General features: G+C 38.0%; 1 protein-coding gene across 2 annotated transcripts in view; it reads right to left on the reverse strand.

The window, feature by feature from the left end:
- Positions 1 to 1116: 1116 nt before the first annotated feature.
- Positions 1117 to 24866, reverse strand: part of tsc22d3 (TSC22 domain family, member 3) — a 113086-nt gene continuing 89336 nt past the window's right edge. The window contains exons 1-3 of one of the 2 annotated variants that reach the window (XM_061900336.1): positions 8073 to 8387; positions 5596 to 5647; positions 1117 to 2450 (exon numbers count right to left, since the gene is read on the reverse strand). In XM_061900336.1, coding sequence (XP_061756320.1) covers positions 2202 to 2450; positions 5596 to 5647; positions 8073 to 8197 — 426 coding nt within the window. In that variant the 5' untranslated portion in view covers positions 8198 to 8387 and the 3' untranslated portion in view covers positions 1117 to 2201. Of the gene's footprint in view, positions 2451 to 5595; positions 5648 to 8072; positions 8388 to 24866 lie in introns of those variants that run through there. The other variant, XM_061900335.1, reaches the window with a different exon arrangement.

Here is a 24866-nt window from a genome sequence, read left to right on the forward strand (position 1 = left end):
GCGGAAATAAGCAGGGGCGTCCATGAAAAAGACGGCGCTTAGATGGCAGCATATGTTGTTCCAAAACCTGTATGTACCTTTCAGCATTAATGGTGCATTCACAGATGTGTAAGTTACCCATGCCTTGGGCACAAATGAACCCCCATACCATCACAGATGCTGGCTTTTGAACTTTGCGTCGATAACAGTCTGGATGGTCCACTTCCCCTTCGGCCCGGATGACACGATGTTGAATATTTCCAAAAACAATTTGAACTGTGGACACGTCAGACCACAGAACACTTTTCCACTTTGCATCAGTCCATCTTAGAAGATCTTGGGCCCAGAGAAGCCGGCGCCGTTTCTGGATGTTGTTGATAAATGGCTTTCGCTTTGCATAGTAGAGCTTTAACTTGCACTTACAGATGTAGCGACGAACTGTTTTTTGTGACAGTGATTTTCTGAAGTGTTCATGAGCCCATGTGGTGATATCCTTTAGAGATTGATGTCGGTTTTTGATACAGTGCCTTCTGAAGGATGGAAGGTCAGGGTCATTCAATGTTGGTTTCCGGCCATGTCGCTTACGTGGAGTGATTTCTCCAGATTCTCTGAACCTTTTGATGATATTATGGACCGTAGATGTTGAAATCCCTAAATTTCTTATAATTGCACTTTGAGAAACGTTGTTCTTAAACTGTTTGTTTATTTGCTCACGCAGTTGTGGACAAAGGGGTGTACCTCGCCCCATCCTTTCTTGTGAAAGACTGAGCATTTTTTGGGAAGCAGTTTCTATACCCAATCATAGCACCCACCTGTTCCCAATTAGCCTGCAGACCTGTGGGATGTTCCAAATAAGTGTTTGATAAGCATTCCTCAACTTTATCAGTATTTATTGCCACCTTTCCCAACTTCTTTGTCACGTGTTGCTGGCTTCATATTCTACAGTTAATGATTATTTGCAAAAAATGAACATTAAATGTGTTGTCTTTGCAGCATATACTACTGAATATGGGTTGAAAATGATTTGCAAATCATTGTATTCTGTTTATATTTACATCCAACACAATTTCCCTACTCATATGGAAACGGGGTTTGTAGATTGTATTCAGTTTATAAGACGACAAAAAAAAGACCGTATTCATATTATGTAAACATAAGGTTTATTGCGAATGTGCAGTTGTATCCAAAGAGCGTATCAAACAAATGTAGTCTGGATACTGTACAGCAACAAAACCATTATCTTTACAAAAAACACAGACACTTTGAGGACTAACTTCTCCCTGTGAACTTTTAACACATGGTCCTGGTTGTCGGCTCGTCTTTCCGCTGCTGCTGTTTTAAGAAAAAAAAAAAAGTCTTTGGTAGCTTGAGAATAACAGCGTCAGCGGAGCTCGGAGTCGAGACGTGTTCCTTTCTTTGACTAAAGTACAGGCACTGTCGTCATGCCATCGTTTTTCCAAGTTGGCATCAAGGATGGAGTCGATGAGTCCATTGCTTGTTTGTTTTTCGCCTTCAGTGTGGATGAAGTGATCTCAGAATGCATCCTTATGTTATAAAAGAGACAGAAAACGAAGATATGGCAAGGATCAATCCCCCCCTAAAAGCAGCAAGCCCCAACTGCAGACAATAGATTACAGATTAGGAATCAGTACAGTATACGAGTCGCTCCGCCAGGGCTCCGTCATACCGTGACGAGCGTCCCCGCAGCTCATCCTGTTGATTATTTCTGGTAATGAACGTCAACAAACACACGGGAGCAGAAGTCCTTGTGGATGAAATGTGGAGCTGGGGAATCCTTGAACGCATCCCGCAAACCTGGGAGGGCCTCGCGGCCCGTCTGGACCGGGAGAACTGTTCTCAGGTGGAGTGGGAAGTCGCCTCACCCGCCCGGTCTGCACCTTGCAGGACCAGCCCGATCAAGAGCGGAAAAGGACATCCGCCGGACGGGTGCCCGCTCAGACCCTGTTGTCTGAAAGCAATGTCCTCTCTCGGTTCTTGGCGCTTGTTGACCGTGGACGGGGATCAGAGGACGGACCTGACGATGCGCCGGTCAGAAGTTTTGTGCTTATCAGAGTCAACTTTTTTGAAGTCCCATCGGGCGTTTTGCGGCCGCAGGGGCCCCTCGTTGCCATTTTCTCAGCGGCAGCAATTCAACGCAAAAACATGGGAGGTCCATTGCTGGAAAAGGGACAGTGGCTCTGCCCGCCCCAAGGCAGAGCCACTTATACGGCAGAGCCCGATGTGTGGCTGCACGTCTGACGCTTCTGCAGCTCCGACGCCACCTGGTTGTCCGTGCCGTCAGTCGGGATGCGGGACTGGAACTTCTCCAGCTGCTCCGGACTGGCCAGGTTCTTCAGCAGGCAGTTTTCCCTCTCCAGCTGGTTGTTTTTCTCCGCCAGCTCCTTGATCTGCTCCTTGAGGATCTCCACTTCCTCACGCACGGCATACATGAGGTGGTTCTTGACCAGGTCCTGCAAGGAAGGGACAAGAGAGGATCAGCTCAGGCTATTGCTTTCACGATGTCAGGATATAGGGGTGTAACGGTACCTGTATTTGTATTGAACCGTTTCGGTACGGGGGTGTACCGAACGAGTTTCTAAGCTAAAGTCTTAACAAGCTGCTTTGCTTCTTCTGCCTCTGTCTCAGCACCCAGCATTGTCCAACCCACACAAACATCTGATTGGTTACATAAATAGAGGTAACAGCCAATCAGCAGTGCGTATTCAGAGCGCATGAAGTAAGTGCTTCAGCGTCAAGCAGATAGGTGTTTAGCAGGTGAGCATAAGGCAGCGTACTCTCCCCAAATGATAATAAACACCTCCCAGTCAACTACTAGTAACATCACTATGAGCCCGTTGACTTTCTAGAAACTTAAACTGCAGCTCAACTTGCTCGCAGTTCTGGCTTGAGGTGAAGGCTAATTAGCTTTCAGCGTATTGTTAGCTCATTTTGCGTTGTGTGTGTGTGTGTGTGTGTGTGTGTGTGTTTTACGGACAGAAAAGCTTTGAAAGGCAGGGTCCCTTCTATCACATGTTGATAAAAATATAACATTTACATAATAAAAGTCAACTACAGGCTTCCCAAATGCTGTAATAAATTAAGCATGATGAGTAGACTTGAAACTGTTTAATGTTGCACTTTTTATATGTAGAAGAAATGTTTTGTCATTTTATTTAATCTGAGCAACAATTTGAGGTAGTGTAATGCGGATTAACGTAGCCGGAATTGTTATAGTGTTCGCAATGTTAAAGTGTTAAAAGGATAAAGCCGTTGTTTACAAATTTGGTAAATAAAGAACCAGAAAATGTATATTTTGTTTCTTTCTTACTGTACCAAAAATGAACCGGACTGTGACCTCTAAACCGAGGTACGTACCCAACCGAAATTTTTGTGTACCGTTACACCCCTAAACTTTATGATTTTTGTTTATTCAGGACGATGTGCATTGATGAACAATCGGATTTAAAGACCGAAATAAGGCAGATTATAGCATAGTTGCTAATTTACAGCTGTAGTCCCAGATGCCTAGCCCTAATCCGCCTAAGTGTTCCGATTTTACATTTGCACTTTGGGTCCGTGAATTAATAAAATAAAAAATTTGCAGTGTTTTGGTGTAATTGGGCTACATAACACCTCGATTTATACGCAGTTGCTTCCATTAATCGTTTAAAGCAGGCCTGGGCGATTATTTTGACTTGGGGGGAGAGGGGGGGGCAAATTTTGAGAAAAAAATGTGTCTGGGGGCCGGTTTATCTATTTTTATGAAAACTAATACAAAACTTCACAATACTGTCTGATTGAATGCTAAAAAGGTTTTGACAGACTGCCTTGAAAACAATATGGAATTGTATTTTTTTCTATGAACGATAAAACCCTGAATATTGAGAACATATGAATGTCAAACCCACTTCTCAATCGAAATATTTTACAATCAAGCCAAATGCAACAAACGCAGCAAAATATGAACGGAAAGGGTAAAAAAAAAAAACATCCACAATCTGACATATGTGAAGTATCGCGAAGCTTTAAAACTTTCTTGTAAAAATCTCCTTCCACGTCTGTCCCTGACACCCGCATTTCTGGAAACACTCTGTGGAAACGCTCCCCGCCCACACTGCTTGGTGACTCGTCTGACCTGCTGTGACGTAGATTACCATAGTAACCAGTAGGGTTGTACTGAAAACGGGTATTAGTATAGTACCGCGATACTAATGAATCATATTCGGTACCATACCGACTCTGAAAAGATTTTTTGTTAAAATAAAGCCAATAATGCAATTTTTCTGGTCCCCTTTATTTACAAAAGTACCGAAAAGTACCAATATGTATCAAAATAATATTGGTATCAAGACACTAGTCACTAAAATATCATGCAAAAGCGCAGATTCCCACCATTAAAATATGTTGTATAGTTAAACACTAATGGTCATTTGAAAACATGTGCTGTTAAACCTTAATTTGCCCAGGTCTGGTTTAAAGAATGTAACCTAGTCCAAATCCAGACCGCATGGAGTGCCCGGAACTTTAGTTTCTGAATGGCCATTTTTTGTCTGTCATTAGTTCCATGTAGTACATAATATATATAGCTAGAGAACAATCTAGTGCTCAATAACAATATTATCATTTTACAATAAAGAAGACACTTAAACACATCTCAAAAAAGTAATGGAAAGAAGAATAAACTTTTTTTCCCCCATCGTTGAACTTTAACTACTAACACCTGGTCTCCTCTGAACCCCATAACTCGATGTATTCCCAATAACTCCATAAATCATAGTGTAATATGTGCATTGGGCTATAAATTGTGTTTTATTTGATTACTCAAACCAAATAATCGATTTTTAAAATGATAGCGGCATCAAAAAAAAAAGGTAAACAAACGTTGCAAGATCACAACTGAGAAATGCATTACTGTATAGATCATTTGAATAAACAATATGCACACTGAAACTAAGGTATGTTTTTTTTACATACATACATTCATATATACATACATATACACATATATATACATACATATATATATACACATATACATATACACACATATATATACACACATATATATGAATATGAATAAATGTGCCTCCTGATATTACATATGTCTATGCATTTAGATATACTTTTACATCAATATAAAAAAAACTATTTTCCAGTAAAAAAATTGGTAGAAACTTACTGTAAATGGAAATGACAAAATTGACGAAAAATATAACATTTTTTATCTACAGTCGTTTTACAGTGTATGACTGCAAACTGTAAAAAGGTTCCACAGTTCTTATACAGTAAAATTCTGGCAATTTTGGACAGTAAACTAATGTCATTTTTACAGTGTACGATTCCAAACTAAGGAATGTGTCACGGTTCGTATCATAAATGTACTTTTTCCCCATAGGATTATGCCTTTTTTTCCTAAAGATACGAAACTATTTTTGCACAATTATTATATACATGAGCCACACTTAGGACAAACTCAACACAATTTTTCAGGGTGTATTTTTGCTAAAATAGTCCCATAAAAGGTTGAATTATGTTGCAGAATATAGAATCTTGACGAGTGTCAGGCAAACATTTGCAGCATGAAAGTAGCAAAAAAGTTAAGGAGGCCATGCTTACCATGGCCTGCTCGATCTTGTTGTCGATGGCCACCACGCTAGCACCAGAGGCGCTGCAAGGAAAGAAAACACCACCGTTAATTTCATAATTGCATGCTGGAAGGTTTATCTTATGCAGAAATGGTCGAATTGCAAAAGAAATAGTGAAAATGAAAGACTTTGAGCCGTGGTATGTCACGTCGGTTAGAACAGTGGTTCCCCAACCACCGGTTTGGGGACCTGCACCGGTTCAAGGACTGGCACTGGTTCGTGACCCCCCCACAACCCAACGTCCTCGACGCAAATCCCATAGGGGTGATGAAAGAACGGTCAGTGCCTGAGAGCTGCGGCCTACCACCATGACCCCGCACTCCCTTCCCTCTGTTGCTAGATATCTCGAGATCTATGTTGTAATATCTATCTGTGCTTTGCTATGGAGGGTTTTTTTCCCCATTCCAGACTGGGCCCCCTTGGGAACTCAGTCTAGATTGAATTTTTTTTACTCATGCTTCCCCAGCATTTTACCTTTCTTAAAATATTTGGAAAAAAAGGTATAAAAATAACTAAAAACTTGTTAAAAAATAACAAGTGATTCAATTATAAATAAAGATTTCTACACATAGATGTAATCATCAACTTAAAGTGCCCTCTTTGGGGATTGTACTAGAGATCCATCTGCATTCATGAACTTAATTCTAAACATTTCTTCACAAAAAATGAAATATTTAACATCAATATTTGTGGAACATGTCCACAAAAAATCTAGCTGTCAACACCGAATGTTGCATTGTTGAATTTCTTTTCACAGTTTAGGAACTTACATTCATATTTTGTTGAAGTATTATTCAATAAATATATTTTTAAAGGATTTTTTGCATTGTTGCTATTTTTAGAATTTTAAAAAAAATCTCACGTACCCCTTGGTATACCTTCAAGTACCCCCAGGGGTACGCGTACCCCCATTTGAGAACTACTGATCTAGGATGTCCAAAAAAATGAGTTTATGCAATAGACTTAATGTTTGTTTTTTTGTTTTTGGCAATTAATGTTAGTTTGTTCTCTTAAGAACATGATGTAATAAGAGTTAGTATGTGGTTATTCAGTGAAAGCATGTTGCGTTCAAGAGCTCACTGTAAACAAAATAAAAATGTAGGCCAGCCTGACATTGCTCTGCACACCATTCATAACATGTACTTTATTTTTTTTCCTTCTATTTTTCTACTCTTTGCCTAACAAAGTTGCATAAAAAAACATATGTTTGATTCAGGATGTCCAAAAAATTATTTTATGCAATATACTTAGTTTGTTTTTTGCAATTAATGTTAGTTTGTTCTCTTAAAAACATGATGTAATAAGAGTTAGTATGTGGTTATTCAGTGAAAGCATGTTGCGTTCAAGAGCTCACTGTAAACAAAATAAAAATGTATGCCAGCCTGACATTGCCCTGCACGCCATTCATAACATGTACTTTTTTCTTTTTTTTCCTTCTATTTTTCTACTCTTTGCCTAACAAAGTTGCATAAAAAACATATGTTTGATTCAGGATGTCCAAAAAATTAGTTTATGCAATATACTTAGTTTGTTTTTTTCAATTAATGTTAGTTTGTTCTCTTAAGAACATGATGTAATAAGAATTAGTATGTGGTTATTCAGTGAAGGCATGTTGCGTTCAAGAGCTCACTGTAAAAAAAAAAAAAAAAAGGTTGCCAGCTTGACATTGCCCTGCACGCCATTCATAACATGTACTTTTTTTTATTCCTATTTTTCTATTCTATGCCTAACAAAGTTAGATGAAATAACATATGTTTGATTCAGGATGTCCAAAAAGTTAGTTTATGCAATACACTTATTTTTTGTTTTTTGCAGTTCATTTTAGTTTGTTCTCTTAAGAACATGATGTAATAAGAGTTAGTATGTGGATATTCAGTGAAAGCATGTTGCGTCCAAGTGCTCACTGTAAAAAAAATGTTTGTCAGCTTGACAGCACGCCATTCATAACATGTACTTTTTTTATCCCTATTATTCTACTGTATGCCTAACAAAGTTAGATGAACTAACATGTTTAATTCAGGATGTCCAAAAAAATTTGTTTATGCAATATTCCTTATGTTTTTTTTGCAATTAGTGTTTTTTTTTAAGAACATGATACAATAAGAGTTATTATTTGGTTATTCAGTGAAAGCATGTTGCGTTCAAGTGCTCACTGTAAAAAAAAATGTTTGTCAGCTCGCCATTCATTACATGTACTTTTTTTATTCCTATTTTTCTATTCTATGCCTAACAAAGCTGCATAAAAAACATAGGTTTGGTTCAGGATTTGGTTCAGTTTATGCAATATACTTCATGTTTTTATGCCGACATTAAACGGGTTCCTGGTGCAAAAAAAAAAAAAGAGTTGGGGGGTTAAGAAAGCAACAATGCAGCTCCAGTCAACGCATGGATAGTTTTTGTTTGGCCCGCCGTGTACGTTTTTGATTGTTTGTGGCTGTTTTTGTTTACCTGTTGTCAAGTTTGACGGACACGACGTCTCCTCCCAGCAGCGAGGAGAAGAAGGATATGGAGAAGTTGTGCAGCTGGTAGACGGCAACCTCCATTGGCGTTTTAGCGAACATCTCCGTGCTCATGGTCAGCGCCAAACTCGTTTGGAAAATACTTTTCGCCACGTTTGCGAGTCGGTATGAAAATAAAATAAAACGAATGTAAAAGTAACGTAAGTCCCGGTTCCGTCAAAGCACTAATAAAGTGCGGAGTCAGTGTTTTTTTTGAAGCTTCGCTTGTTTGTCTGAGCGACTGTCTATGCTGAGCTATTTTCTGCCGCCCGCCGCTATATATACGCCGGGGTTTGTGACGTCACACGCCGCGTACATGTATTATGTAAATGAGGTAGGCGTGTCGTGTTTTTGTGGTGCGTTTCCATGCTGCAGGGAAAACGAGTACTTGAGTCAAAAATAGACCGCTTTTAAGTAAACAATGGTACAAAACACCTTACAACGGTTGACTTGAAGAAACTAAGCATAATCTGACGGCATTTGATGTATTCCGTATTTATTTAAAGTTAGAGTTAAAGTACTAATAACTGTCACACACACACACACACACACACACACACACACGCACACACACACGCACACACTCGGAGTGGCGGAATTATTCTCCCAATTCCAACCCTTGATTAAAACATTCTTAAAATGTTTCTGTCAGTGAAGGCATGTTGCGTTCAGGAGCTCACTGTAAAAAAATAAATAAAAAAAATACCCTGCACGCCATTCATAACATGTACTTTTTTAAATTTATTTATTTTTTTCTACTTTATGCCAAAGAAAGTTATATTAAATAATATATGTTTGATTCAAAGACATGCACCTTTGGGTAGGTTGATTGGCAACACTAAATTTGGCCCTAGTGTGTGAATGTTGTCTATCTATATGTGTTGGCCCTGCGATGAGGTGGCGACTTGTCCAGGGTGTACCCCGCCTTCCGCCTGATTGTAGCTGAGATAGGCACCAGCGCCCCCGCGATCCCAGAGGGAATAAGCCGTAGAAAATGGATGGATGGATGGACTAATTCTTCCTCTAAACTGTAAGATATAATCATCCCATCAGTCGGCGTTCCAGTGAGAGCAGACATTGTGCAGTAAGTGATTGTTTTATTATGTAAATGTTTTGTTTAGCACTCAGCAATATTACTACATTTTAAGCTGGATCTGTTTAGTTAAACACATTTTAAACCCGCAACACCTGCAGTGTGCGAACTCTTCCAAAAGATGGCGCCGTAGCACAAACAATAACACACCATTTCGGTCCTCTGCTTGGGTTTAATGGAAACTATTGAACAGAAAACATGGCCTTTAGTGAAAAAAAATCCATAAATTAGCCGTGTCTATCTGTGTTGGCCACGTGATGTCCAGGGTGTACACCGCCTTCCGCCCGATTGTACCTGAGATAGGCGCCAGCGCCCCCCCCCAACCCCAAAAGGTAATAAGCGGTAGGAAATGGATGGATTCAGGATGTCCAAAAAAGGAGTATATGCAAAATACTTAATGTTTTTGTTTTTGTTTTTTGCAATTAGTGTTTTTTCAAGAAGAGTTATTATTAGGTTATTCAGTGAAAGCATGTTGCGTTCAAGAGCTCACTGTAAAAAAAATATTTGCCAGCTGGACATTGATCTGCACGCCATTCATAACATGTACTTTGTTTTTTAATGCCTAACAAAGTTACATGAAAGAAACATATGTTTAATTCAGGATGTCCAAAATTAGTATTATGCAATATACTCCATGTTATTTTATTTTTTTGCAACTTAAGAACATGATGTAATAAGAGTTAGTATGTGGTTATTCAGTGAAAGCATGTTGCGTTCAAGAGCTCACTGTAAAAAAAAAAAAAAAAAAAAAAAAAAAAAAATTGCCAGCTAAACATTGCCCTGCATGCCATTCATAACATGTGCTTTTTTTGTCTTTCTATTTTTCTACTTTATGACTAACAAAGTTACATGAAAAAACATAACTTTGATTTAGGGTGTCCAAAAAAAATGAGTTTATGCAAAATACTTCATGATTTTTTGGGGTTTTTTTTGCAATTAATGTTAGTTTGTTCTCTTAAGAACATGATGTAATAAGAGTTAGTATGTGGTTATTCAGTGAAAGCATGTTGCGTTCAAGAGCTCACTGTAAAAACAACGCTTCCCACCTTGCCATTGCCCTGCACGCCATTCATAAAATGTATTTTTTTTCCTTTCTATTTTTCTACACTATTCCTAACAGAGTTACTTGAAATAACATATGTTTGATTCGGGATGTCCAAAAAAATTAGTTAATGCAATATACTTCATGTTTTTTTTTTGTTTTTTTGGCAATTAGTGTTAGTTTGTTCTCTTAAGAACATTATATAATAAGAGTTAGTATGTGTCTTATGCTGGCAAACGTTGTTTACAGTGAGCTCTCGAACGCAACATGCTTTCACTGAATAACTAACTTTTATTATATTATGTTTCTTAAGAGAACAAAGTAACATTAATTTGCAAAAAAAAAACAACATGAAGTATATTGCATAAAGTCCTTTTTGGACATTCTGAAACAAACATATGTCATTTCATATAACTTTGTTAGGCATAGAGTAGAAAAATAGAAATAAAGAAAGTACATATTATGAATCGTGTTTAGGGAAATGTCAAGCTGGAAAAAATTGTTTACGGTGAGCTGTTGAACGCAACATGCTTTCACTAAATAACTCTTACTATATTATGTTTCTCAAAAAAACAATCAAACACTAATTGCAAAAAAATAATAAAAAAAACATGAAGTATATTGCATAAACACATTTTTTTGGACATTCTGATTCAAACATATGTTATTTCATGTAACTTTGTTAGAAAAATAAAAATAAAAAAAGTGCATCTTACGAATGGCATGCTGGGGCAATGTCAAGCTGGCAAACATTGTTTACATTAAGCTCTTGAACGCAACATGCTCTCACTAAATAACTCTTATTATGTTTCTTAAGAGAACAAACTAACACTAATTGCAAAAAAAACAAAAACATGAAGTTTATTGCATAAACTAATTTTTTTGGACATCCTGAATCAAACATATGTCATTTCATGTAACTTTGTTAGAAAAATAGAAATAAAAAAAGTACATGTTACGAATGGCGTGCAGGGGCAATATTAAACTGGCAAACATTGTTTACAGTGAGCTCTTGAACGCAACATGCTTTCACTAAATAACTCTTATTATTTTATGTTCTTAAGAGAACAAACAAACACTAATTGCAAAAAAAAAATTCAAAAACATGAAGTATATTGCATAAACAAATTGTTTTGGACATCCTGAATCAAACGATGTTATTTCATGTAACTTTGTTAGAAAAATATAAATAAAAAGTACATGATACGTATGGTGTATAGGGGCAATGTCAAGCTGGCAAACATTGTTTACGGTGAGCTCTTGAACCCAACATGCTTTCACTAAATAACTCTTATTATGTTTCTTAAGAGAACAAACTAACACTAATTGCAAAAAAATCAAAAAGATGTAGTATATTGCATAAACTCACTTTTTTGGACATCCTGAATCAAACATATGTTATTTCATGTAACTTTGTTAGAAAAATAGAAATAAAAAAAAGTACATGTTAAGAATGGCATGCAGGGGCAATGTTAAACTGGCAAACATTGTTTACAGTGAGCTCTTGAACGCAACATGCTTTCACTAAATAACTCTTACTATATTATGTTTCTCCAAAAAACAATTAAACACTAATTGCAAAAAAATAATAAAAAAACATGAAGTATATTGCATAAACTAATTTTTTTTGGACATCCTGAATCAAACATATGTTATTTCATGTAACTTTTTTAGAAAAATAGAAATAAAAAAAGTACATCCTACGAATGACGTGCAGGGGCAATGTCAAGCTGGCAAACATTGTTTACATTAAGCTCTTGAACGCAACATGCTCTCACTAAATAACTCTTATTATGTTTCTTAAGAGAACAAACTAACACTAATTGCAAAAAAACAAACAAAAAAACATGAAGTATATTGCATAAACTCATTTTTTTGGACATCCTGATTCAAACATATGTTATTTCATGTAACTTTGTTAGAAAAATAGAAATTAAAAAAAAGTACATGTTACGAATGGCGTGCAGGAGCAATGTTAAAATGGCAAACATTGTTTACAGTGAGCTCTTGAACGCAACATGCTTTCCACTGAACCTGAGCCCCAAGTCTTCCTCCCACCAGGCCTGCAGAAATAAGTCACTCGTGTTTTTTTTTGTTTTTTTAATTTGGTATATACACATCTATTGACGTTGCAACTTCCTTGATTCAATTCTGCAGAACACGAGGCTTTAATTTAATTTGTTTCAAATATAAAACAAACTTCTTTCTTTTTCCTCCTGAGGGTACATTTAATCAAGATAAAACATGCAGCGTTGCTCCCAAATGATATCAACAGACTGTACTTCACCAATAACAGAACGTACAGTACAATTACTGCACCACCATGTGCAAAAAGTGAAGGTACTTTTCCATGCCACGCTGTTCTTGAATTCTGTCGGCCTCTGGTGGTCAAACTGTATAACTACAACCCCGTAGACAATGTTTATGTAGGAATTTTCCATGATTCAAGCCCCATGGAACATAAAAAAAAAATGCATGCACACTCTTATATCTACGTGCATAAATAACATGCAATGACTTTTTGGGAAATATATAACTTTAATTTGAACCTAACATGCTATTTGTGTGATGCAATCCTGCAGCACCAGTGCTTCTGCAAAGTGTCATAAACACAGTAAGGGGGGAGGGGTAAAACAACACACCTGCTGTCCTTTTTTTCTCCACAACATGTGCGCCGGCGGTTGATTGTGCAATGCATATTTTTCTCACACTCACAAAAAAAAAATGTAATCATTGAGCACTGGAGGTGACATAGTGTTCCTGAAGTGATCACAATCAGTATTTATTGTTTGTACAAAATAAAAATAAAAATCAATCGGGTACATTTAGGATACATGTTCTGCTTTGTATTTTGTATCTACTGCTATGCGATAACAACCACGAGCGTATTAAAAGCAAAGTCCAAGAAAATATACGTGCGGGTCAATACTGAAATGCCAGATTTGCAAACCAAGCTATTTAGCAGACCTGGGCAAATTAAGGCCCGGGGGCCACATGAGTTTTTCAATCCGGCCCGCTGGACATTCCCAAATATTTTTTTAGATATTGAAGATGTAAAGTGTAGCTGACATAATGATGTGCAGTGATTTTTTTGTAATTACCGTAAGTCTTGAACTATACAAAGTATTTCAATGCTTGGAATCTGCACTTATGGATGATATACCAGTTACTATGGTAATCTAATTAGTTACTATGCTCATCTAATTAGTTACTTTGGTAATCTACGTCACAGCAGCTGTACAGGATTGCTTATTATTTTTATTGGATAGTGGTCTGTTTATTTCAATTGTTAGTTTTTTCTTGTGTTATTTATTTCATCCTATATTTGTTCCCACTACCGCACCTTAAATTAGAGTTTTTAATCTCGTTATATGCAAATATAATGACAATAAAGTCCATTCTATTCTCTTCTCAGACGAGGCACCAACCAGTGTGGGCGGGAAGCGTTTCCACAGACGCGGAAGGAGATTTTCACAACAAAGTTCTAAAGCTTAGTGATATATAGAATAGAATAAAATCGAAAGTACTCTATTGATCCCTGGGGGACATTCAGCAAATATCAGATGTATCAGATTTTAGGTGGGTTTATTTTGTACCCTTCGTGTTTATATTTCACTGTTTGTGGCATTTTTGTTGCATTTCACTTGATTGTAAAATATGTCGATCGAAAGGGGGTGTGTCGTTCATATTTTGTCAATATTCAGTGTTTTATCGTTCGTAGGAAAATGTAAAATTCCATTATGTTTTTTAAGGCGGTCTGTCATAACGTTTTTAGCATTCAATCAGACATTATTGTGAAGTTTTGTATTAGTGTTCTTAAGAATAGACTTACCGGTCGCCCAGACACATTTGTTTCTCAAAATTTGGCCCCCTTAGTCAAAATAATTGCCCAGGCCTGATATAGACACTTTTGATACTTAAGTTACTTAAGATAACTAATTTTTTTTACAACATGCTCAGTATTTCATGTGAACATCTTCATGTCACTGAATTGTGAGTTATTCTAAAAAGTAGTCCCTTATTAATGTCTTGTTAATTAATTTTGATGATTTTATTATGTGACTTATTTCTAGAGATGTCCGATAATATGGGACTGCTGATATCACAGCCCGATAAATGCTTTAAAATGTGATATCGGAAATTATCGGGATCGGTTTGAAAAAGTAAAATTTATGGGAGGTAGGGAGAAGTACAGAGCAGTTGTGTCTCCCAGTCATACTTGCCATCAAAGAGGTGGGAGATCAAATTGCTCAAATTGAAGGAAGACGTTTTGGTTCCTCCTAGCACAACAAACTTTTTGCAGTCATTGCAAATTGCCAGTTTTTTATCCGTCAAACACACTTTAAAATAATCCAAAGCCATGTCAATAGTCAGTCACCGAACGAGCTCAATTGTTAGCCAAGCTACAGCACCGGCAACAACACACTCTTCCTGTTGTTATGCTGTTGTTATGTTGTTGGGATGCTGACTGGGAGACCCAACTGCTCTGTACTCATCCCTACGTCCGTGTTTTACCGGATATGTACCGCTCTGTACAGCGGCGTTATAAAAAGTAATTAATTTACTTTTTGAAACCGATATTGATCATTTCCGATATTACATTTTAAAGCATTTATCGGCCAATAATATGTAATATTTAAAGGCCTACTGAAACCCACCACTACCGACCACCCAGTCTGATAGTTTATATATCAATAATGAAATATTGACATTGCAACACATGCCAATACGGCCGGGTTAGTTTACCAAATTGCAATTTTAAATTTCGCGCCGAAATATCCTGCTGAAACGTCTCGGTATGATGACGCATTGTAGAGGACATTTTGTTCCAGCATCGTTCCCAGCTATAAGTCGTCTGTTTTCATCGCACAACTCCACAGTATTCTGGATTTCTGTGTTGCTGAATCTTTTGCAATTGTTTCAATGAACAATGGAGACATCAAAGAAGAAAGCTGTAGGTGGGAAGCGGTGCATTGCAGCCGCCTTTAGCAACACAAACACAGCCGGTGTTTTATCGTTTACATTCCCGAAAGATGACGGTGAAGCTTTACTATGGAACAAAGATGTCAAGCGAACACGGTTGGATTGGACCACACACACAAAGTACAGTGTATTATGCAGCGATCATTTCGAAAGATCGTGTTTCGAAGAGGGTCTCTTGCGAAGGGCATAGATGGGCATCGCCACCACCTGTCAATTGGTGCTGAAGAAAGGTGCGGGGCCGACCTTCAGGTTGTACAGGTACTACCATATAATCTCACTAAAATACTAGTAACACAATAAGCAGATAAGGGATTTTCCAGAATTATCCTAGTAAATGTGTCTATTTGGGCTTTATGTTTCTTTTTATTGTTTTGTTTTTTAATGTTTTAGTGTTTTGTTTTTAATGTTTTGTATTGTGTTTTTTATATGTTTACTGGCTCTTAAGGTCTGCAATAAAGATTGATGATAATAACGTCTGAATCGCTCCCACTGTATATTCTTTTTTTTTTCCTTTTCTAGTCCTTCACTGTCACTTTCCTCATCCACAAATCTTTCATCCTCGCTCAAATTAATGGGGAAATCGTCGCTTTCTCGATCCGAATCGCTCTCACTGCTGGTGGCCATGATTGTAAACAATGTTCAGATGTGAGGAGCACCACAACCCGTGTCGTCACGCGGTGGGGATGTATATATATTTTCAATTATTTCTTATATATATGTATATATATATAGATAATTCCTTCATGAATGTCTTCTTCAGTGGAGAAGTCTGATATACAAAATTTGCAGGCAGCATATACCTTTTCCTTCGAGCAGTCCTGGATGAAATTATTATTATTTTTTTCCAATCATTTGGGAACTTGCAAGCGTACTTTTTCTTCTTACTAGTCTCTTTTTCGTTCTTCTGCTTTGTCTCTGTTAGGTTTTTGGACATTACTACTTGCCGTAGTTTCGAAGCAATGCATGATGGGAATCCGGATGTTGTGTGTCAGTGTATTAATGTGCCGTTTGGAATAAACACGCTGGGGAATAGCTCGGTGCCTGCCTACTTTATGGGTTATAGATCAACCTATGGATAACGGAGACATATATAATAGTCTCCTTTTCAGATGAGAGAGGACGCCAAAGGCAGTGCCTTTAAGGCACGCCCCCAATATTGTTGTCCGAGGTGGAAATCAGGAGAAATTCGGGAGAATGGTTGCCCCGGGAGATTTTCGGGAGGGGTAATGAAATTCGGGACTCTCTCGAGAAAATCTTAGGGTTGGCAAGTATGCCCTCAAGGGACTTAAAATCAAGCTCTCTGCAGTACAAGTCACATTAGATGACTGTTCAGCCAGGAACCGAGTACAAAAAAAGTTGCAAAAGTATGTTTCCTAACAGATAAAAGTCCCTCACACTTCTGTGGAACGCTTCCCAGTCTAATAGGGCGTGCAAATCCGTTCAAAAGCTTGCAGAGATGGGCCGCCCTGTTTCGTCAAATGTTCCCCCGCGCCACGGCCAACTGGGTTGTATAAGACTGTGATTCATCTTCGCCGATAGCTTGAAAGCATAACACGGGAAAGTCAAGTCAGGGAGCACTTTTAGGCTCTCACACACACACACACACACCCACGCACACACACACACACAAAACCCACAAGACGTCATTAAGACCCGTTGGAGAAATGAATATACTGTTGTCTGTTTCAGCCCCTGGTTCCACATAGCACTGAAGTCTCCATACACCCTGACAGGACTAAATTGCGATCTTAAGCAGAATTTTTCTTTGGTGCTATCCCGTACCAAAAATGTTCCAAATTTTGTATTTACGTAAAACAATTTTTGCAATTTTTTTTAGTTTGAATCAAACTTGAATTTAATGTGATGCATGTTTTGTATTAAAACAATCCAATAAATATGGTTTCAGTGAAAAAACAACAACAACAGTTTTACAATTATTCAAATATACATTTATAAAACTTATATTTTGGCAAACAGTAATGCTGTGCACAAGAAGAGCCACTGGGTCTAAAAGGGGAAATTTTCCGTAATGTTCCTATCAGTGACTGAGCAGGAAACAGCTAGGAATACGTTTGTGGTAACGTTTCGTACGAACCCAGCAGGGACAAGACGTTGAAACAACATGCTTTTTGACAACGTTTAATCAATGTTGGGTCGTAATTGTCACATGTTGGTGATGAAACCCAAGATGCAGAAAAGGCGGCAGGCATTGCAAAGGAAAACATGATTTAATGTCCATGAAACATATACAAAAATCACAAACCAGAAACTAGGAGGACAAACTGGAAACAGGAACTAGGAACAAAAAGACAGCACGCTGCAAACAGCTACAGGTTCAACGACAAGTATTAATGACAATAATTCAGCAATGATTGGAGGAGAAAGCAGGTCTAAATAGTGCCTGGCTGATTGACACCAGGTGTGGCCAGGTGTTAATCAGCTGCAGCTGAGGGGACACAGCACTCAGAGAAACAAGCAGGAAATAAAGACAAAATAAAAGCGCTGAAAGGAAACAAAGACAAACGCAGAGGAAAAAATTAAAACATAGCCAAACTGTCAGGGACAAGCCTGAGAGTAATTGAATTTTGGCCATTTCCCAACAAATATTGTACAACTCAAACCTAACGTTGAAACAACACGCTTTTTGACGACGTTTTTAATCAATGCTGGGTTGTGATGTTGATTTTACCATTTAATTTTGGAAACTTTTTAAGCGATATTTACAACACAATATCAACGTTGAAACAACATTTCTTTTGACGTTAATTCAATGTCAGATTGTGATGTTGATTTGACCATTGAATTTTGGTCATTTTTTAAACGATATTGTACAACACAAATACAACATTGAAACAACATGCTTTTGTGGACGTTTAATCAATATTGGGTTCTTACACTGATTTGACCGTTGAATTGTGGTCATTTTCCAACCAGTATTCTACAACTCAAACATAATGTTGAAGCAACATGCTTTTTGTTGATGTTTAATCAATGTTGGGTTATGACGTTGATTTGACCATTTTAACTTTGGTCATTTCTCAACCAATATTCTACAACACAAATTCAACGTTGAAATAACATTATTTTTGACGTGTATTAAATGTCAGGTTCTAACGTTTATTTGACCATTGAAATTTGGTCATTTCCCAACCAATATTCTACAACACAAATACAACGTTGAAACAACATGCTTTTTGACGACGTTTAATGAATGTTGGGTTGTGGCGTTGATTTTACCATTGAATTTTGGTCATTTTCCAACCAATATCCTACAACTCATATACAGTATAACGTTGAAACACCATGCTTTTTGTTGACGTTTAATCAATGTTGGGTTCTGACGTTAATTTGACCGTTGAATTTTGGTCATTTTCCAACCAGTATTCTACAACTCAAACTTAACGTTGAAATAACATGTTTTTTGTCGACTTTTACCAATGTTGGGTTCTGACGTTGATTTGACCATTGAAATTCGGTCATTTCCCAACCAATTTTCTACAACTCATACATAAGGTTGAAACAACATGCTTTTTGTCGACGTTTATTCAATGTTGGGTCATGCCTGGATTTGACCCGAAAAATTCAGTCATTTCCCAACCAATATTCTACAACTCAAACAAAACATTGAAACAACATGCTTTTAGACAATGTTTAATCAATGTTGGATTCTAACGTTGATTTAACCATTGAAATTTGGTACTTTTCCAACCAATATTGTGCAACACGAATACAACGTTGAAACAACATGCTTTTTGACAACGTGTAATCAATGTTGGGTTCTGACGTTGATTTGACCGTTGAATTTTTGTCATTTCCCAACCAATATTCTACAAAACGAATACAACGTTGAAACAACACAAATTTTGATGTTTATTCAATGTCAGGTTGTGACGTTGATTTGTCCATTGAAAATTGGTCATTTCCCAACCAATATTCTACAACACAAATACAACGTTGAAACAACCTGCTTTTTGACAACGTCAATGTTGGGTTCTGACATTGATTTGACAATTGAATTTTGGTCATTTCCTTACTAGTACTGTACAACACAAATACAACGTTGAAACAATGCGCTTTTTGGCGACGTTTATCAAATATCAGGTTGTGACGTTGATTTGACATAAAACTTTGGTCATTTCCCGACCAAAAACCAGGATCCACCGTGAGACACCAACGTTGTCTCAATTTACAAATGCAACTAGTTTTCAACGTTGTTTCAGGGTCAGTTTTAAAGAACACATATGTATAATCAACTTTGTATCAATGTCATGTACCTGCTGGGATGCACGATGTCATTGATTAATTTACATTAAAACGGACGTTTAGGGCAGGGAAGCCCTGACTGTGACCAATAAATGGAAGAATTCGATAGCTGGAGCTGTATCAAAACATCCAAGAAGCAATGTCCAACAGTGTTTTTTTTTTTTAAAGGTTTTTCTTTTTTAGCTCGGTTTAGCTCGGTTTAGCTCGGTTGGTAGAGTGGCCGTGCCAGCAACTTGAGGGTTGCAGGTTCGATTCCCGCTTCTGCCATCCTAGTCACTGCCGTTGTGTCCTTGGGCAAGACACTTTACCCACCTGCTCCCAGTGCCACCCACACTGGTTTAAATGTAACTTAGATATTGGGTTTCACTATGTAAAGCGCTTTGAGTCACTAGAGAAAAGCGCTATATAAATACAATTCACTTCACAATTCACTTCTTAGATGCATACCTCAGACAACCGTAAAATATTTGAAACTCAAATACCTACATACAGCTGCAAGATGTGAACCCAGCACTACCGATATAAACACTGATCCACACAGCTATCCCCATCAATCTTCTACTTACCGCCGATCTGGCCTCTTGAACAGACTGGGTGAGTAAGGAGGCGAGTAGCTGTAAGGTCTGTCATGATAGCCCAAGTACGGGTAATGGCAGCCAAACATGTGAGGCGGCTCGGCCAGATGGAAGGCACACACCGACCCACGCTGGGGCACGTTGGCCTCGGAGAAACGCGAGTGGCGAGGTCCCATGTCAGCGTCCGAGTGACGGCGCTGCCGTTTGTCACAATGGGACGACTGAGAACGAGTGCCAAGCTCAGACTGACACTTGAACGAGGGCCAGCAGCACATGTAGGCTCCAGAACAAAGTGTGAACTGTTGAGTCAGTCCGCATCAGGCCAGTAATTCTGAAACCCCTCAGGATGTTTCAATGACAAATCTGTGGTTTCCTTCTGGATTTGCGAAAACCGTCCGACTTCAAAGGATCAATGAGAAACATCACTACGGCCGTATTTCATTCCTGACTACTGCAAACCGCAACACGCTTTGAAACGGCAATTTGTATAAGCGACGGTAGAAATAAATCTCAAGTCCTTCATAGCCGCGGTTCTTAAACCTTTTCCACCAAGAACCACCTCAGAAAAAACTAAATCTAACACATAAGAGAAACCCTATGACAAAACAACAATAATAATACTGGATAGCTAATAACACATCATTAATTGACGCGACATCCACACTTTAATTCAGACCTGGGCAAATAAAGGCCAGAGGGCCACATGTGGCCCGTTGAGCTTTTCAATCTGGCCCCGCCGGACATCTCCAAACATTTTTTTTTAGATCTTTAAGATGGAAAGTGTAGCTGTCATGTTTTCTAATGACCGTGAATATTTAACTATACAAAGTATTTCAATGGTTGGAATCTGCGTTTATGGATGATATACTAGTTACTATGGTAATCTAATTAGTTACAATGGTCCTCGAATTAATTGCTTTGGTAATCTACGTCACAGCAGCTCAGACAAAGCACCAAGCAATGTGGTTGGGGAGTGTTTCCACAGACGCGGAAGGAGATTTTCACAAAAAAAAGTTCTAAAGTTTAGTTATGTATATAATAGAATAGAATATAATAGAATACAAAGTACTTTCTTGATTCCTGGGGGAAATTCAGTAAATATCATACACATCAGATTGTAGGTGGGTTTATTTTGTACCCTTCATTCGTTGCGTTTCACTTGATTGTAAAAGATGTCGATCGAAAGGGGGTGTAGAGTTCGTATTTTGTCAATATTCAGTGTTTGTCATTCATAGAAAAATGTAAAATTACATTGTGTTTTTTAAGGCGGTCTGTCATAACGTTTTTAGTATTCAATAAGACATTATATTGAGGTTTGGTATTAGTGTTCCTAAAAATAGATATACCGGCCCTTTAAATGTGGCCCCCGAGTCAAAATAATTGCCCAGGGCTGCTTTAAATGGTGGTAAGCTACATTTGTAGCCACATGAAAATAACACAATATTGGGAATAAATTACGATAATCAAATTTAATGGAACGAATACCATCCATCCATCCTTTTTCTATCGCTTGTCCCTCTCAGGTCGCAAGTCAGTGGGGATGGAACCTATCCCGGCTGCACTCGGACGGAAGGCGGGGTTCACCCTGGACACGATAATTCAAACTGTAAGTGTTGGCGTTTCTGATCAGTTTCAGGCAATGACGGTCCACCAATCATAGTTTCCAACCTTGAGACCTCCGAATTGGGGAGCTGCCGGGGGCGGTGAGGTTGAGGTTGGGGCGGGGTTTGGTGGTAGTGGGGTGTGTATATTGTAGCGTCCCGGAAAAGTTAGTGTTGCAAGGTGTTCTGGGTATTTGTTCAGTTGTGTTTATGTTGCGTCCCGGTACGGTTGTTCTCCCGAAAATGTGTTTGTCATTCTTGTTTGGGGTGGGTTCACAGTGTGGCGCATATTTGTAACAGTATTAAAGTTGTTTATACGGCCATTCTCAGTGTGACCTGTATGGTCGGTGACCAAGTACGCCTTGCATTCACTTGTGTGTGTGTAAAAGCCGCATATATTATGTGACTGGGCAAGCACGCTGCTTGTGTGGAGAAAAAGCGGACGTGAAGACAGGTTGTAGAGGACGCTAAGGGCAGTGCTCCAATATTGTTGTCCGGGCTGAAATCGGGAGATTTTCGGGAGGGTTATTGATATTCGGGAGTCTCCAGGGAAAATCGGGAAGGTTGGCAAGTATGCCACCACTGGTTCCTTGCCCTACGAAGGACTCTGAGGTCTAGAGACGTGTCATTTAAGACTCAATCAACAGGAGAACTCACCGGAAATTCGGGAGAATGGTTGCCCCGGGAGATTTTCGGGAGAAGCACTGATATTCAGGAGTCGCCCGGGAAAATCGGGAGGGTTGGCAAGTATGCCACGACTGGTTCCTTGCCCTACAAAGGACTCTGAGGTCTAGAGACGTGTCATTTAAGACTCAATCAACAGGAATACTCACTGGAAATTCAAGAGACTGGTTGTCCCGGGAGATTTTCGGGAGGGGCACTGATATTCGGGAGTCTCCTGGGAAAATTGTGAGGGTTGGCAAGTATGCAACCACTGGTTCCTTGCCCTACAAAAGACTCTGAGGTCTAGAGACGTGTCATTTAAGACTCACTCAACAGGAGAACTTAATGGAACTACGAACAGTGTACAATTAGACAGTCTCAAAAACGAGTGTCCCAGTTATGTCTCGGTGAAACTACTCGACACGTGCCCAAGAGCGACTCTCAAAGATAAAGGATTAGACCACTGTTGGACACAGTTAAGTGATCTCACTAATGAACCCGAGTGAGCTCTGCAAAAATGTCAGAGGTCTCCGGCTCAGTTGGTTGCACGGCGCTGAACAGCAGGGCGCTGGTATGGAGCCATGGCCAAGACCTTACGGGCTCGGGGAGCAAAAGGGCTTGTTGTAATAATACATAAGTCCATGAGTTTGTTTTCAAACACTTTAAAAAAAAAACAGTGACAGGACTTTGGCTTTAACCGCTGCAATGATTGAGTGAATGAAAGCCAGTCTGCATGACACCTACGATGAAAGGATTCTGGATGGGGTCCCAGGACAAAAGGTTAGCAGGGTCAGAAGCACCTGTCTGCATTCATCCGCCTCTTCCGTCTCCTTCAGCGTACTGCAGACCTCAGCTTTCAGAAAGCATCGAGGTCTGTGTCCGATTGGAGCCGACCTGGGCAAATTCAGGCTAGGGGCCCGTTAAGCTTTTCAATCTGGCCCGCCGGACATTCCCAAATATTTTTTTAGATCTTTAAGATGGAAAGTGTAGCTGCCATTATGATGTGTAGTGATGTTTTAAAATGACTATAAGTCTTGAACTATACAACATATTTCAAAGGTTGGAATCTGCGCTTTTGCATGATATTTTCGTGACTAGTGTCCTGATACCAAGATTATTTTGATACTTTTCATTACTTTTCGATACTTTTCTAAAAAAAAGGGGGACCACAAAAAATTGCATTATTGACTTTATTTTAACAAAAAATCGTAGGGTGTGGCAGACCGGTATTTTTCAGTGGTGGTATGGTACCGAATATGATTCATTAGTATTACAGTACTATACTAATACCGTATATCCTACAACCCTATTAGTTACTATGGTACTCTATCTCACAGCAGTTCAGACAATCCACCAAGCAGTGTGGGTGTGGAGCGTTTTCACAGAATTTTTCCAGAGCCGCCAGCCATAAATGCGGGTGTTTGGGACAGATGCAGAAGGAAATTTTTCCAAAAAGTTCTAAAGCTTAGTGGTTTATCAGATTTATCAGATTTATCAGATTTATCAGATGTTTTGCTGTGTTTGTTGCATTTTGCTTGATTGTAAAGTATGTTTTCAATATTCAGTGTTTAATTGTCCATAGTTAATTTTGTAAATACCAAATTGTTTAATGTCAATATTCAGTGTTTTATCATTTATATGTTGTCAATATTCAGTGTTTTATCCTTCATAGTTAATATTGTAAATGTCACATTCTTTATATGTTGTCAATATTCAGTGTTTAATCGTTCATAGTTAATATTGTAAATGCCAATTTTTTTTTATTTTGTCAATATTCAGTGTTTTATCGTTCATAGATAATATTGTAAATACGACATTTTTTTATGTTGTCAATATTCAGTGTTTAATCGTTCATAGTTAATATAGTAAATACCACATTTTTTCATGTTGTCAATATTCAGTATTTTATCGTTCATAGTTAATATTGTAAATAACACATTCTTTATATGTTGTCAATATTCAGTGTTTTATCGTTCATAGTCAATATTGTAAATACCACATTTTTTTATTTTGTCAAGATTCAGTGTTTTATCGTTCATAGTTAATATCGTAGATAACACAATCTTTATATGTTGTCAATATTTAGTGTTTTATCGTTCATATTTAATATTGTAAATGCCACATTCTTTATATGTTGTCAATATTCAGTGTTTAATCGTTCATAGTTAATATTGTAAATACCACTTTTTTTAATGTTGTCAATATTCAGTGTTTTATCGTTCATACTTAATATTGTAAATGCCATATTCTTTATATGTTGTCAATACTCAGTGTTTAATCGTTCATAGTTAATATTGTAAATACCATTTTATTTATGTTGTCAATATTAAGTGTTTTATCGTTAATAGTTAATATTGTAAATGCCACATTCTTTATATGTTGTCAATATTTACTGTTTTATTGTTTATATTTACTATTGTAAATACAACTTTTTTTAATGTTGTCAATATTCAGTGTTTTATCGTTCATAGTTAATATTGTAAATGCCATATTCTTTATATGTTGTCAATACTCAGTGTTTAAT

The sequence above is a fragment of the Nerophis ophidion genome, linkage group LG05 (assembly GCF_033978795.1).
Source record: "Nerophis ophidion isolate RoL-2023_Sa linkage group LG05, RoL_Noph_v1.0, whole genome shotgun sequence".
Taxonomy (NCBI): Eukaryota; Metazoa; Chordata; class Actinopteri; order Syngnathiformes; family Syngnathidae; genus Nerophis; species Nerophis ophidion.